This window comes from Poeciliopsis prolifica, unplaced genomic scaffold (genome assembly GCF_027474105.1).
Source record: "Poeciliopsis prolifica strain line A6 unplaced genomic scaffold, Auburn_PproV2 SCAFFOLD012, whole genome shotgun sequence".
Classification (NCBI taxonomy): Eukaryota; Metazoa; Chordata; class Actinopteri; order Cyprinodontiformes; family Poeciliidae; genus Poeciliopsis; species Poeciliopsis prolifica.
This window is the reverse complement of record NW_026562387.1, coordinates 1,089,801-1,103,949: the sequence shown is the minus strand read 5'-3', so window position 1 is coordinate 1,103,949 and position 14,149 is coordinate 1,089,801. Positions and strand designations below refer to the sequence as shown.

Sequence of the window (14,149 nt, the reverse complement as noted above, 5' to 3'; positions counted from 1 at the left end):
AGGCCCAGTTTCAAGATGTTAACTTACAAAATCAAACGTCTTTTAGGTCATATTTGATATATGTAGCATTTTTAAAACAACTGAAGTTCACATAGTTACTTGATTATGCTATGAAATTGTACTATGTGCCTGGAAAATGCATAATACTGCTCCCTTAATATTGATTTCTTTTGTTACAAAAGACATCTTTGACATACATGATTTTATTTTCTTTTTTTTTAAATTAAATTTGAATAAAGTTTTCAATGAAAAATAGAACATTTATATTGTGTGTTTTATTTCCAGGTATGCAATTGGTAGTGTGGAGCGGAACGGTTCTATAGGTTGGCTCCACACTCTGGGGGACCAGCTGGGAAAACACTTCAATGAATCTGTCCCAGGTACTAACAGTCACCAGAATAAGATACCTGCCTGGGAGGAACCGGTGTTGGAATAAGTCAGTTACTCTAGAAAACACCTGAAGCTGAAACGTGGCTTGTTTGGATCCAACTTTCAGACTGTGAAAAATGAACTGTTGTCTAAGACAGAGTTACAGAGTTTTAGATTAAACAGATATAACAGATATTTGTGAAAATAAAGCAGTGAACTTGTTCATTTTGAGGCAAATTTTTGCATCATTCATGCATTGCAGTCTGAGGCCAAAAAAAATTATGTTGTGGGCTGGAAATGGCCCCAGGGCCACACTTTGGACACCTCTGTGTTAAGCTTCCCTTAATACAGAGGTTAATTTCCACAGTTTAATTTGGTTGTTAAAGAATAATTAATCAATAAAATACAAATTCATATCACCAAATTACCAAAGTTGCTGAATTGATTAACAATCGTTAGTAGCCAATGTTTAACTGGAAAAATTATTTCACAAATGGTCATTTTGATGTTCTGTTACTGCTGATAAAATAAAACATTAAATAAAGCAGTAAAACTTCACAGATTAGATTTAGATTGAAACATGGAAACTGTACAGCTGCAAGAAAAACTGAGCTGACGACCTCAAAGCAACAACAACAACAGATCCTTGTCTCTTATCCAAATCGGCTTCTAACTCACCGCCGATGTGGTGCAAATGGAGACAAAAAGCTCTTCTCAACGCTGCGTGGCGGATTTCAGTCTGTTGCATAAAAGAGTATGATATCTTATGTGTAATCTGTTCTTGTTACCCTGTTTTTCCGCGTCCCCCTCTCCCATTCTCCATCAGGTTCAGGACCCTCTATCAAAGACAAGTATGTCACAGCTCTTTACTTCACATTCAGCAGTCTGACCAGTGTGGGTTTTGGAAATGTGTCACCCAACACCAACTCTGAGAAGATCTTCTCCATCTGTGTTATGCTCATCGGATGTAAGTATGGATGGATGGATGGATGGATGGATGGATGGATGGATGGATGGATGGATGGATGGATGGATGGATGGATGGATGGATGGATGGATGGATGGATGGATGGATGGATGGATGGATGGATGGATTCATAACATCCTATATTTTTTTGGTACCGCTTTAAGGTGAGGCTCCCCTTACAGATTGCTAATAAATAGTTCATAGATATGTTATCCATTCATCTATAACTATTTAATAAATCATTAATAGCTGCTTATTATTCATGAATGAAGAGTGAGAAGGAGACTATGCTATAAGCAACATTTGAAATTGCATTTTTTTCTTCTAAAGTAGTCTGAAATGTTTAATATAATAGGATAAAACGTATAGGTTGGACTTGGGTCACTATTTGGCAAAAAATCCGCCAGATTTTTTTTCCTATTTCTCACCTTTAAGTAATGTATAACAAACAGTTATTAATGATTTATATAGTGGTTAGACATGGATTAATGTCATATCTATTAACTGCTTATTAGCCATCTGTTTGGTGAGCCTAATTGCAAAGTGGTAACTTTTATTTTATTCAGATTAAAAATGTATTTTATTCGATGTAAAAAGAAAAGAAAGAAAAAAAAATATTGGGAAAGAAGTCCTGTCACCATGCAGTCAATGTACAAAAAAAAAAAAGCTTTCTGAAAACAAACAAAATGATGACACAGTTCACATTTTAACTGTCTTTAGTGTCTTCCATCTCTGAATCCTAAGTGTTAGTATTCATTGCTGAATCATCAGGCTTCGTGTGTGTTCCCTAGAAAAATTAGCTGAACTCGTGTTATTTTTTAAAGGCTCCCAACATTTCCCAATCCAGCATGTTCCCTGACAGAAACAGGTCGAAACCTCAGAGGATATAAAACATGCTGCATTTCGTCGCTGTCCTGTTATCTGCTGAAAGCCGTTCACTCTTTCTAGTTTTGTCAATTTCTGATGAGTCTGTTGCCTGTAAAGTGTTACATGGAGGTTTGCGATTATTTTTAAAAATGATGTTGAATCTTTAGACATGATCAAAGTTTTTCATTTAAACAGTTTATAGAAAAAAGTAGCTAACTGTGTCATTGTTAGCATGGTGTGTTTACTGGATAGAACAGAATCACATTTTTGAGGTTCCAGCTTTCAAGGGAAAATTCTTCAGCTGCAGTCATCAATGTCTCTCTTAGTGCATCTCTACTATTTTTTGGAAGTCAATCAGATATGAATTGTGATGATTCACTTCGTCATCGGAGTCAAACGTATGAACACATAAATCAAATAAGCTTAATTTGTGAACATAAATTCTTATCTTAAAAAAAACCCAATCACAAATGCATTTACTCCTCACAATGTAATGAATCCATTTAAATAATAACTGAAATCAAAGAGGCGTGTATTTCTTGGTACTCTCATGCTGGGTGTTTTGCCATGTTTTAAACTTTTGCAGAGGAAAATCTGCAAAATAATTTGTTTGGACTTTCACCTCATTTATTCATCATTGCAGAAGAAATTGATTACCTTTTTCATTTTCTATGCTTATCATTGTTTAAATATATTATTAAAACTTGTAAATGAAGTGATGACACTGTAATATCCTGTCCTGATGCTATCACTGCAGCTCTTCCAGTGTTATTTCACTGATCATAAAGCGACACACCAATGATCAACTTGTTGTTTCACCTCCATTATTACTCCAGTCCTGAACACTGGTATCCAGTGGAATAACATTTTGTCCCAAGAAATAACGTGCACATTAACCCTATCCCTAACCCTAACTCCCCCCCAAAAAAACTTGTGTAAATTTGAATTATTCTGAATTTTCTCCCATCTTAAACCAAGCTGAAACCATGTTGTGGTGATGTGTGTAAGTTTGATTTTGTGGCGGCCTTCCTTGTTGAGACAACCTGACCGTAAGTGAAACCCAATATCTTGCAGCTTTAATACTTGAGTGTAAATTGAACTTGCAGGTAAAAAACGTTTTCAGACGGAGTGTGTTTTCGGTTCAGCTGCCAAACATGTGTTTAGACTGTTACATGGAGGCTTTGCGGTGTGTTACATAGACAGTGATGGGAGCTGACAGAGGCTTGGAGGTCAGCAGGATTCAACATGACAGCGAGACACTGAGGTTCATCAAGGAGAACTCAAATAACAGTCTGTCCTCTACAGACAAAGTCTCTCACATCAAACTTCTCCATGTTTTTCTCCTGTTCAGGACGACCATGACTTTGTTCACGGTGGTTTTTCCTCCTTTTAGTAACCTACACTACATTCCTACAGCTTCTGCTCATGTCTGTGTTCTCCAGCCCTGATGTACGCCAGCATCTTTGGGAACGTGTCAGCCATCATCCAGCGGCTCTACTCAGGGACGGCCCGCTACCACACCCAGATGCTGAGAGTCAGGGAGTTCATCCGTTTCCACCAGATCCCCAACCCTCTCCGGCAGAGGCTGGAGGAGTACTTTCAGCATGCCTGGTCCTACACCAACGGCATCGACATGAACGCCGTGAGTTCCCAGGCTCACCGTTTCTCTGTCGTCAGGGTGTGGCTCACACCATCTTAACTTTTTCCCTATTCAGGGCTTTTCTGGGAATCTACTGATCTGAACATCATGTTGACTTTTAGTACATTCTCACCACATGTGATGTGTTTGTATGTTTTAATGTAAGCTAGTGAAGGTGGGCACATTTTCTGCTAAGGCACTAATAACTTTAGGTTTAGCGTTTTCGCTAACATTTTGGTTTCACACTTTTGCCGAGTCTGAGCTCTTGCAAATTTTTTGTTTACTGCTTTTGCTAACTTTGAGAGAGTTTAGTGCACTTAGCTTCTGCTAAGTGCACTGTTGTGTGAACATTCAGTTCCGTTAAAGTTTTGGTTATCGACTGTTCAAAATTCTGCAAGTAGACATTTACATTCGCTCTCCTTTTTTGTTGTTGTTGGTTGACTGCTCAGAAGTTCTGTTTCCTCTCCTCACCTTCTCTTTTTTGTTTCTCTCAGTAACTTTATTTCAAACAAGGACCATGCAGGAACAAAATGAATCACAAACATCTCAGGCCATTTTAAAGCTTTAGCATCAGCTTCCACTAAATACCTTGTTGGTGTAGTTCTTTAGTGTTAGCAGAACTAATATTTATGATTAGTGCTTTAGGGTTAGCATAGCTAACTTTTTAGTTTGTGGTTCCCATCACTGTACACATAAAAAACGTCTTAAAATATCAGATATGTGTCTTCATATTCATCTTTAGCATCATTTCTGATCAATTTCAACAAGATAATTCTAAATAAAAGAAATGTTTAAGTCACAATTGTAATTGTGCTCAGTTGTTTCACAGTGAAATTAAACAGCTATCATAAAAGAGGATTTCATTTAAAGAGTGGTCAATATTGCAAGCAAAGCAGTCAAATGAAAAGAAAATCTGAGTTGTCCAGAATAACTAAATGGATGTAGAACCACTTGTGCTTTGCAAAAGCTGCAACTCAGACACCCACCGGCACAGTGACTCACACCTGTTAATGGACTCAATACACCACAGAGTGTTTTTACATAAATTTTGTGTACAGTTGACCTCTTGCTGGATGCTGTGCTGCAGTGTCCTGGATGGTGCAACTCAAACCTGTGCAGGTTCTCAGGGAGAGTGTGGAATGTCAGAGGGATGGGATGCCGAGGCTTCCTGAATGCATTGTTTAATTTCCAAGCTTTTCCCACATATAATCAGACATTTATTCTGTTCAATACAGTCAGGAAGGTACATAAGGCCTGCAATGGAAGATTTTTATTTATTTATATTTTTTTGCATCACACGAGTCACGTCATCGACACCCTGATGTTACTGCTGGCAAATAGGATGAAAAGGTTAGCAGGAAGTAGTAGTAGGATGATGGCTTGTTTTTGGTTTCACAGCATCACAGCTCATAAAAACTTTTGTCATTACAACGTGTTGAATCCACCACTCTTCTGTAAAATCACCAACTTGTATTTCTTCAAAATGTCATCCACATAGCTGTTCCCAAGTAGGCGGGGCTTGTTGCTCCATCTCCTGAACACGACGGGGGCGTTGTATTCAGGAGCAGATTATCAATATCTCATGTAACTGTTTACATCTGTTGCTGCCATAATTTTTACTGACATCACCAAAACATGCTTATTCATGTGGGATTTTTATTATTTAATGGAAACAGCGCAACTGTGAAATTGTGTTTTTTCAACATTAGCAGAAAACAGAGAGAGGTTTGGGCACTTTTGTATTGAAAACGCAGTCAGAGACGTGGCTCGGCCTTTTGGACAACATGCTGTTGACGCCTCGTCTTCGGGAGGGAGAAATAGCACGGCTGGGATGGGGAAGGCAAAGAGGAAGTGAGCTTTTTCTTAAATCTACCTTAAGGGAGCTTGTTAGATTGCACTGGCCCTCTGCAGACACAGAGGAAGGATTCTGTTCTTTGTGCAGCGCCGTGACCCGCAGTTTGCCTGGAGAAGCGCTGAGGCGGCGCGTCGTGCCTCTCTCATTCAGCCCCTTAGAGGAAGACAATTAGAGAATCATCACATTGACTTGTTCCTTTGTACGCAGCCATGGCCCCTCAATAAAGCTCTGCTGCTCTCAGAGCTCCATTAGTTTATTAATGACTTCAGCAGTCTTTACTCTGCTGTAACTCAGGAGGCTTCGCTGATGGGTGAGCTGAATAACAGGCATTCTGTTATTCCTCTGCTGCGTATTACCCTCACGGTTTTCAATACGGAATTGATTTAATCCCATATGAGCTGGACTTGATATATGAGGTGTGTTATGTAAGCACTGACTTTCCCCTATATAGCCGTTAATAATAATGGCACTTATATTTCTTCTGCAATTATTTCTCCCCTCCTGCTTAAAAAAGGCCAAGTTTGAAGAATTACTGAAAAGCAATGGTAAGGAGAAGATATTTTAGAAATGAGTGGACAGTCACACTTCCAAGCCTGTTCAAATGTTTGTTTTTTTATAAGAAAGGTCCAACAGAATACCTGGTGTGGACACGGCAAGACAGAATACACAGATGAACATAGATAGCTTCAAAAAGTATTTTAGTGCAATTATAAAGAAAAGATGGACTCAGTGACCATGGAATTAAAAACATAAATAAATAATAAATCTTCCTTTTCCTTTAACTTGAGCAGCACTTTGTGTTGATCTGTCACATGAGATATCCGATATCTGAGGTTTGTAATTGTGAAGCAGTAACATGTGGAAAATGTTTCAGGGGTATGAAGACTTCTTTCTTCAGTTACAAAAAGTTTGTAATTCTTGTAAAAATGTTTCGGTAAACCATTTGTTCTTGACTAACTGTCCAGGGCACTCTTGTGCTAATGCACAAATGGCAGAGCAAATTTTTCATTTAGGGTTAGCGTACCTTTTTAGCAAGAGGTTCCCACCACTGTTCTGTGGAGTCACCAGATAAACCATCTAAAGTCAGATTTTGGAGGCTGTTCTTTTGACTCCAGGTTAATGGCGCATCCAGCTACTGATTTCCAAGGCTGCTCCTATTATTTTATTTCATGGAGACAAACTGATGTGTCCTTTGCCGCATCTCTACTATTAATCAAACCTTCCCGGTGTGTAATTGATGAGTACTTACAAAGGGACAGCGCTTGGTGGTATTTATACGCAGGCACCTTATCAGTATCTCTCAGGTTGCCATTCTCTATTTGTCCATAGTAACATTAGCTCAGGAACTCTGAGCGATGACATGGGAGCTGGAATCAAGAACGTACATTGAAACGGATAGAACTGGGGAAATGGAGGAGAGACTCAGAGTGAGAGTTATAGCTGCAGAGCTTTCAGGCTCTGTGAAGTCAGTGTGAGAGTCAGATTGGAAGCCTGGCAGTGAGCTTATTAAAGTTGCACTAATTCTTTTTATTAATCACTCCCCAGGTCCGCTAGCTCACCCACTGCAATACCGTTTGACTTCATTTTGCAACAAAGCTACGAAAATCAGCTCATAGACTGTTTTTATAAACCGTATTTTCTGCTTATTTATTCAATCAGACCTGAATCATTACATCAATAAATGTCATGTCCTTCTTCGTTCTAATTGTGATATTTAGTCTTTGTTCTCTTTTAGTTTTGTTTACTAAATGGCATAAAAATAAGAGATTGTTTTTCTTACCTTCTTTTTGCCTTCCAGACATTTTGGAGAGCTCAGATTAATAATGTCATAACATTCCAAGCTTCAGATTTGATCCACATCGTTGGTTAAATGGAGACTCACCATTTAAGCAGCACCTCAAAAACGATACAGCTGCGTTTCCATTTACCACGATGTCAGTACTCGGCCGACATCGTAAACACACAATTCAACAATTGCAATGTTTTCATTAAATAAGAAATGCAATCAAAATCACCTGTGAATAAGTTTACCCACATAAGTTATTGAAAAACATGTGGCGCTGTCATCCTCCTGTCTCTTCCTGTTGTTTTCTTCTTTGTGGTTTGCGCCAATTGTTGATCATGTGACTAATATGATGTAAAAAAAATTGAAATTTTTAACATTGCGGTTTGGCCAAATAAACCAATTTTGATTTGGCCAAAAAATAATAAATAAAAAACATCTCTTCCTCGTGGCAAAGCGTTTCAGCAAAAACTACATCGTTTTTAAACATTAAGAGAATTTATTTACGAAATATCAAATTGCTCAACTATATGATCAACAGAAACTTAGATAATTGGAAAAAAGGTCAAATATCTTTTTATTACCGGTTTATACTTTATGTATGCCTGACACTTCAGTCATTACTGTTAGCTTCTGGCACAACTGAGTAAATATTTTCTGTCAGTTCCATCATTAACTCGGCCCGGCCTCCTCTCCAGGTCCTGAAAGGGTTCCCCGAGTGTCTCCAGGCAGACATCTGTCTCCACCTGAACCGAACGCTGCTACAGAACTGCAAGGCCTTTAAAGGCTCCACTAAGGGCTGCCTCCGGGCGCTGGCCATGAAGTTTAAGACCACCCACGCCCCGCCCGGCGACACGCTGGTCCACGCTGGGGACGTCCTCACTGCCCTCTACTTCATATCCAGGGGGTCCATAGAGATACTAAGAGGAGACGTGGTGGTAGCCATCTTGGGTAAGACACCAATTGTTTTCTCAATAGTTTTAGTCTGTCTTAAGTTACATTTGAATTATGTTGATCTTTTTGTTGTTAAGTTAGTGGGGTCATTGCATGACCCCACTAACAGCCCTCCTAGAGAAAGATCATGGAGCACAAGCAGAACAAGAACCTTCCAGAGATCATTTTAATTTCCTGTGATAATGATCTCCACTTGTGCAGAGAATATTTTATGAAAAACATTGATTTGCTCAGTTGCTGATAACTGAGCAAATAACATGACGGTCTCGCAACGTGACGGTTATAAGTTAAAAACATTACAGTTCAAAGTGAAAACGTACAAATGTATAAATGTAACATTTTATTACTGATTTCATAGCATCACACATTCCTGTAATATACAATATTACAGAAATGTCTCACATTGTCTTTATTTTATCATTTTGATTACATGCACACATGTAGATTTCCAAAATTATTGCAGTTTGTTTATGACTACAAACAATAAATCTTACAATGAAAAGCAGAGTCAGATAAAATACGACAGAATCAGCAGACTGTTTTAAAATGCACGGATATTTGCCAGAATATGTACGACATATCTGGAGACTATTCACAGCGCCTACAAATTTAGTTATGTTCCAGTCTTATTCCAAGTTCCACTAAATTCATCTAATCAAAAACTGCAGGGGGATAGAAAATCTGACAAGGAGTTTTGAGGACAAAGAAGAGAATCAGAGTAACTGTGGTTTTGTTGCTTTGGTGGGACTTTAGTTAGTTTTATACAATAAAGTTAGTTTTTTATTTTATTTATTTCAGGTAACACAAATGTTTTCTCAATTGAAGTTTTTGTTATTTTGTTAGTTAATTTTCCTCCATTTCTTCAGTCGAGACCATCAAGTGGTTGAAAAAAATTTTTTTTTAATGTGAAAATTAAAAAAATATATACATTGAAGGTTCATTTTTACGATTCATTTTCCAAAGAATTTGTATTCTGGTTGTAAAAGACAACTGCAGAAGAAATCCTCTTTCTACATAAACTGTGCTGTAAATCTGGGACATAATCTGCTTTTTTTCAGAACTCAAGCATATTTATCTCTTTAAGTCTTCCAGGTGTTTATACACACATCCTGTAGAATAAACCTTAAGCTGCAGTGCCATCTACTGGAAAATACTTGAATAACCTTCCTAAAATAAGGACCCAAGTCTTTTTTTTTTCCCCAAAGTGAATTTGGGTCGTGGGTAGAGGAGTCTTTCTTTCCAAAATATGTTCTAAGCAAAAGAAAAAAATCACTTTTGGTAGAAAAAAAAAAAAAAAAACTTTGGACATTTTAGGAAGGAGATGATATCGGAATTTGTCCTGGGCAGAGATGCTGTAACTCTTTTATTTTTATTTTATTTTTTATTGTTATTATTATTTTTCTGTCTCTCTGCAGGGAAGAATGACATATTCGGCGAGCCCATCAACCTGTACCCCCGCCCGGGGAAATCCAACGCTGACGTGAGAGCGCTGACGTACTGCGACCTCCATAAGATCCTGAGGGAAGACGTTCTGGAGGTGCTGGACATGTATCCGGAGTTCGCCGAGCATTTCTGGAACAACCTGGAAATCACCTTCAACCTCAGAGACGTGAGTATCGCTGCAGGGAGCCTTTGTTAAACGCAAGCACTGCCTGTCTGGGTTCTGTGTTGGGCTCAGAGCTGATGTTTGGTTTTTGGCGCCGGTTCCAGACCAACATGATCCCGGGTTCTCCCAGCAGCGACGACTCCGCCAGTGGGGGGTTCAACAAACTGCGGAGACGGAAGCTGTCATTTCGAAGACGTACGGAAAAAGGTGCTTTGCTCTCAACCTCCCTGCTTGTCTCTGCCGGTGAACAAACTTCCAAACACAGAAAATCTGTGAGGCTTTAAGTAAACTTTTATTTCTGATTCTCTTTTTTATGTGATGTATATACATAAAAAAAGAGTTCAAAACATGCAGTCTGAAGTTCCCTCTGTACTTCTCTCCATTGTTTAAGGTAATGAGGAAACATGTAGGTTCAAAGGAGTTAAAAGCAAATAAAAATGATGAAAATCAGACTCATAACTGACAATTTTTTTGTAATAAAATTACAACATTCACTTCTGACGCAGTTATGTGCAAAACTACATTTTGTCCCCTTGTAAACAGTGACAGATTTTATTGGGATTCCATGTGATGAGCCGCCAAAAACTCATGAGTTATTGTCAAATGTAAAACAAAAATTTTTATATAAAAAAATATTGAGAACTGAATAGTGTGGCATGCATTTGTACTGGACCCCCAAATATCAGTGCTTTGTAATTTAATTCTTTTCACTGTAACTACAACTATTTTTAAACAGATTTCTGTTAGCTTTCTACATCCATATAGTGATTTTGTTTTTTTACTCAATCTTCTTTTTAAAAGCATTTCTGACCAACACATTATCTACTGAATGTAGGACTGGACTTTGACTGGACCGTTGACTGAACATATGAATACAGGCCCATTCAATAAATTGAATTTATTTCAGAACCTCATCAGTAAGTGAAACAGGTTGATTCATATAAATGTATAACTACACATACAGATGGACTCTTGAAAGCCTTTATTTCTGGTGATTACAATTTTGTTTGCCTTTAGTTGATGAAACTATGACATTTAATAAAACATGTTTAAAACATAAATGTTGCCTAAACTAAAAAGTTTAGGCAACATTTGCCTTTTTTTAATCTGACATGAGACTCATAAGAACACATATTACAATTTTTTGAATATGACTGATTAATATGTAAATAAACAGACACTCAGCTGTTGTTTGATGGCCTTTAATGAAGCAAACTGAACACAAAGCAGCTTGAATGATGGACAACCCAAACAGCCCAAATAAAATGAACAACTTAACAGAATGCATGTGGAGAAACGACGAAGCGACTTAAGCGACTGTTGAAACTCCTCTGTGCAGACGACGCCGACGCCGGGGAATACAAAAAATCTCACAAATCGTCACGGCGAAGACAGAGGGAGGCGGCCAGCAGCCAGAGGGAGAAGGAGGAGGCAGCCAGGAGGCAGTGGGGCGGACATCGCAGCTCCGTGTCTTCTCACTCCAGCGGTGATGAGGTATCACTCCACTCTGTGTTGGTGATGGTTTTGGATAAAGCGTGTGATATAGGCAGATTGTGAGCTGTTGTGGTTCTCCTCCGGAAGGGGGAGGAGCCTGTTCTGTCCGGCCTCGCCCCCCCGCCCGCTCTGCTGGAGCCCCCAAAGGCTCAGGCCCCGCCCCGGAGCTTCAGTGAGACCACAGAGCCAGAGGGGGACCCTAAGACTGGAAACACCTGCAATGCCCTTTCAGGTAAACCACGCACCCCATCACACGCACACACACATTAGATGTTATCCTTCTGACAATGTCCATTAACACCGTTGCCCCCGGCAATCAGGTGCTTTCTCAGGTGTGTCCAACATCTTCAGCTTCTGGGGAGAGAGTCGAGGAGGCGGTCAGTACCAGGAGGTGCCCAGCTGCAGCCTGGCCTCCCCCCCGCCTCTCAACACGCCGCTGCACAGCCTGAGCCGCCAGCAGCGCAGCCAGCTGGACGCACGTCTGGACCTGCTGCAGAAACAGCTCAACAGGTCAGCATGCTTTGGCTTCATCCAAAAACCTTTGCAAGACCACGAATTACCAAGTTAATCCTTAAAGGCACAGTATTGCGTAATATTCACTTTTTGAGCTTTACATGATGAAAAAAAACAAAACAAACCTGGAGTGTTGCACCAATTCGTTCATTCATGTTTGAACAAATTGGTTCAAACATGCATGAACCAATTCGTTCATGCATGTTAATCTCCATGGCAATCTCCATTACACAACTATTGAGTTGAGTTGTGCACAACTCAATGGTTGTGTGGACCTAGCTCCACCTTAGAGGACAGAGCTCCTCCTCTGAGCTGCTGTTTCTAAACTTCTTAGTTTCAGCCTCACAGAGTGTTAGTCGTCCTGCTTCAAGTTGTTATTTCTATTGGATTCCATTTGTCAAGATACACAGTCAAAAATTACCAGCAATTATTTGGGTTCATTCACAGAACAAAAAAGAAAAAAACAAACTAAACTAAACTTGATTTAATTTAGTTTAAACTTGATTTAGTTTAGTTTGTGTTTTCTTTTTTGTTGTTTTGGAGCTAAACCTTTAGTTTGTATGCTAAATATTGTACTTACTAAATAATTAGCTTGGAGCTAAGTATTTCTTTAATGGCTAAGTATTTAAGTTGAAAACGAAATATGTAGCTAGAAGCTAAATAATTAGCTTGCTAACTAAATATTTAGTTCAAAGTTGCTTGTTGGAGCTACCTTTATAGTTTGGAGCTAAATATATAATTTCAGTGCAAATATTTAGCTTACTAGCTACATATTTTGTTTGAAACTGTGACATTTATAGATGGGTGAATAATATGATTACAATATCACTCTGAAAAATAAATTCCAGATATTTGAAGTTCATTTTTGACTTTAAATAAAGCATCCGCCTCACTTCATCACTATATTGCCAGTAATATTCTGCCGCTTGTGGAAGTCCAATTATGTTATAGAATTAGCAATTTAGTGGAAATGTGTCCCTCTCTGCGGACAGGTTGGAGAGCCGCATGTCAGCGGACATTGGTGTGATCATGCAGCTCCTCCAGAGGCAGATGGCCCTGGTTCCTCCTGCCTACAGTGCTGTTTCATCACCTCCTCAGGTAACCACACTGTCAACACGTGACAGGTCCACAGAGGAGTTTCAGTTCTTTCAGTTTCATAAAGGGAGAAATCATACAAGATGTTTGTACTCCGCAGCCCTCTCCGTACCCTGGTTCTGGTCCAGGAGTCAGAGCAGCTCCAGATACAATGGCTTCTCTTTCACAGGTGTGGCTTTTTTTTTATTATTTCTAGAATAATCGCAAATTATTGACAATGCTGTTTTGATGACTGACCCATGAAGTCAGTGAACATGAAATTATGAAATGAAAAGTTTGTTCTCTGAATTACTATTTCAGAACTTTGGTGATCCTCAAAAGAGCATATGCAGGTGTTCAAAGAGATCACCAGCTCTGACCAATACAGTGGTCCTAAACCGTTCACGCAAGGTCTGATTGCTGTGCATTAATGTTGTAGTATGAACAACCATGAAAAGATTTGTGGAAGAAAAAAAATGTAATTGACCTTTTTTGTGTGAACAAAACTTTAGATCAAGAATCATTTACAAGTAGAGAGAGCGTCAAATATCAAATAATCAAAAGTCTGGGCTGAGATGATTTTATGTGAGCTTTTGATTGAAAGGTTAGGGTGGTAGCGCCAGTATATGTTGCTAAACTCCTTATCCGACTTCCATCTTCTGTTCTGAAAAAAAAAAATCTTTACTGTCCTGATCGTATTTGTGGTAGTAAAATTAACAGATTTCCAAAATCAGAAGCAGAAGGCCTTGCTTGGATCAAAGCTTGTGCACGATGACCGCATGAGCAGCTCAACCTTTGTAGGATCAATAAGAACAAAGAAGTGTGTGCTGGTGTGAGTATTATTGATTTGCTTTCTTTCTGTTTGAAAAAAAGAAAATCAATAATAAACACATCCATCATGAACACATTTTAGCTAAGTACAGCATAATGGCAGTACAGATACTTTTCTACACCTCGAAGCCTGTCTTCTACACAGTTTTACGTTAGCTAAACAGATCAATATGCAATGTGTATTTGACATACATTAA

The 14,149-nt window shown here is 38.9% G+C and overlaps 1 protein-coding gene across 2 annotated transcripts in view; it reads left to right on the top strand.

The window, feature by feature from the left end:
• kcnh2b (potassium voltage-gated channel, subfamily H (eag-related), member 2b) overlaps positions 1–14,149 on the top strand; it is a 192,224-nt gene that overhangs the window by 170,317 nt on the left and 7,758 nt on the right. For both annotated transcript variants that reach the window (XM_055037476.1, XM_055037475.1), the window contains 11 exons: positions 286–380; positions 1,196–1,336; positions 3,646–3,845; positions 8,179–8,431; positions 9,850–10,043; positions 10,145–10,247; positions 11,380–11,534; positions 11,622–11,766; positions 11,855–12,044; positions 13,040–13,145; positions 13,243–13,311. In XM_055037476.1, coding sequence (XP_054893451.1) covers positions 286–380; positions 1,196–1,336; positions 3,646–3,845; positions 8,179–8,431; positions 9,850–10,043; positions 10,145–10,247; positions 11,380–11,534; positions 11,622–11,766; positions 11,855–12,044; positions 13,040–13,145; positions 13,243–13,311 — 1,651 coding nt within the window. The remainder of the gene's footprint in view (positions 1–285; positions 381–1,195; positions 1,337–3,645; positions 3,846–8,178; positions 8,432–9,849; positions 10,044–10,144; positions 10,248–11,379; positions 11,535–11,621; positions 11,767–11,854; positions 12,045–13,039; positions 13,146–13,242; positions 13,312–14,149) is intronic.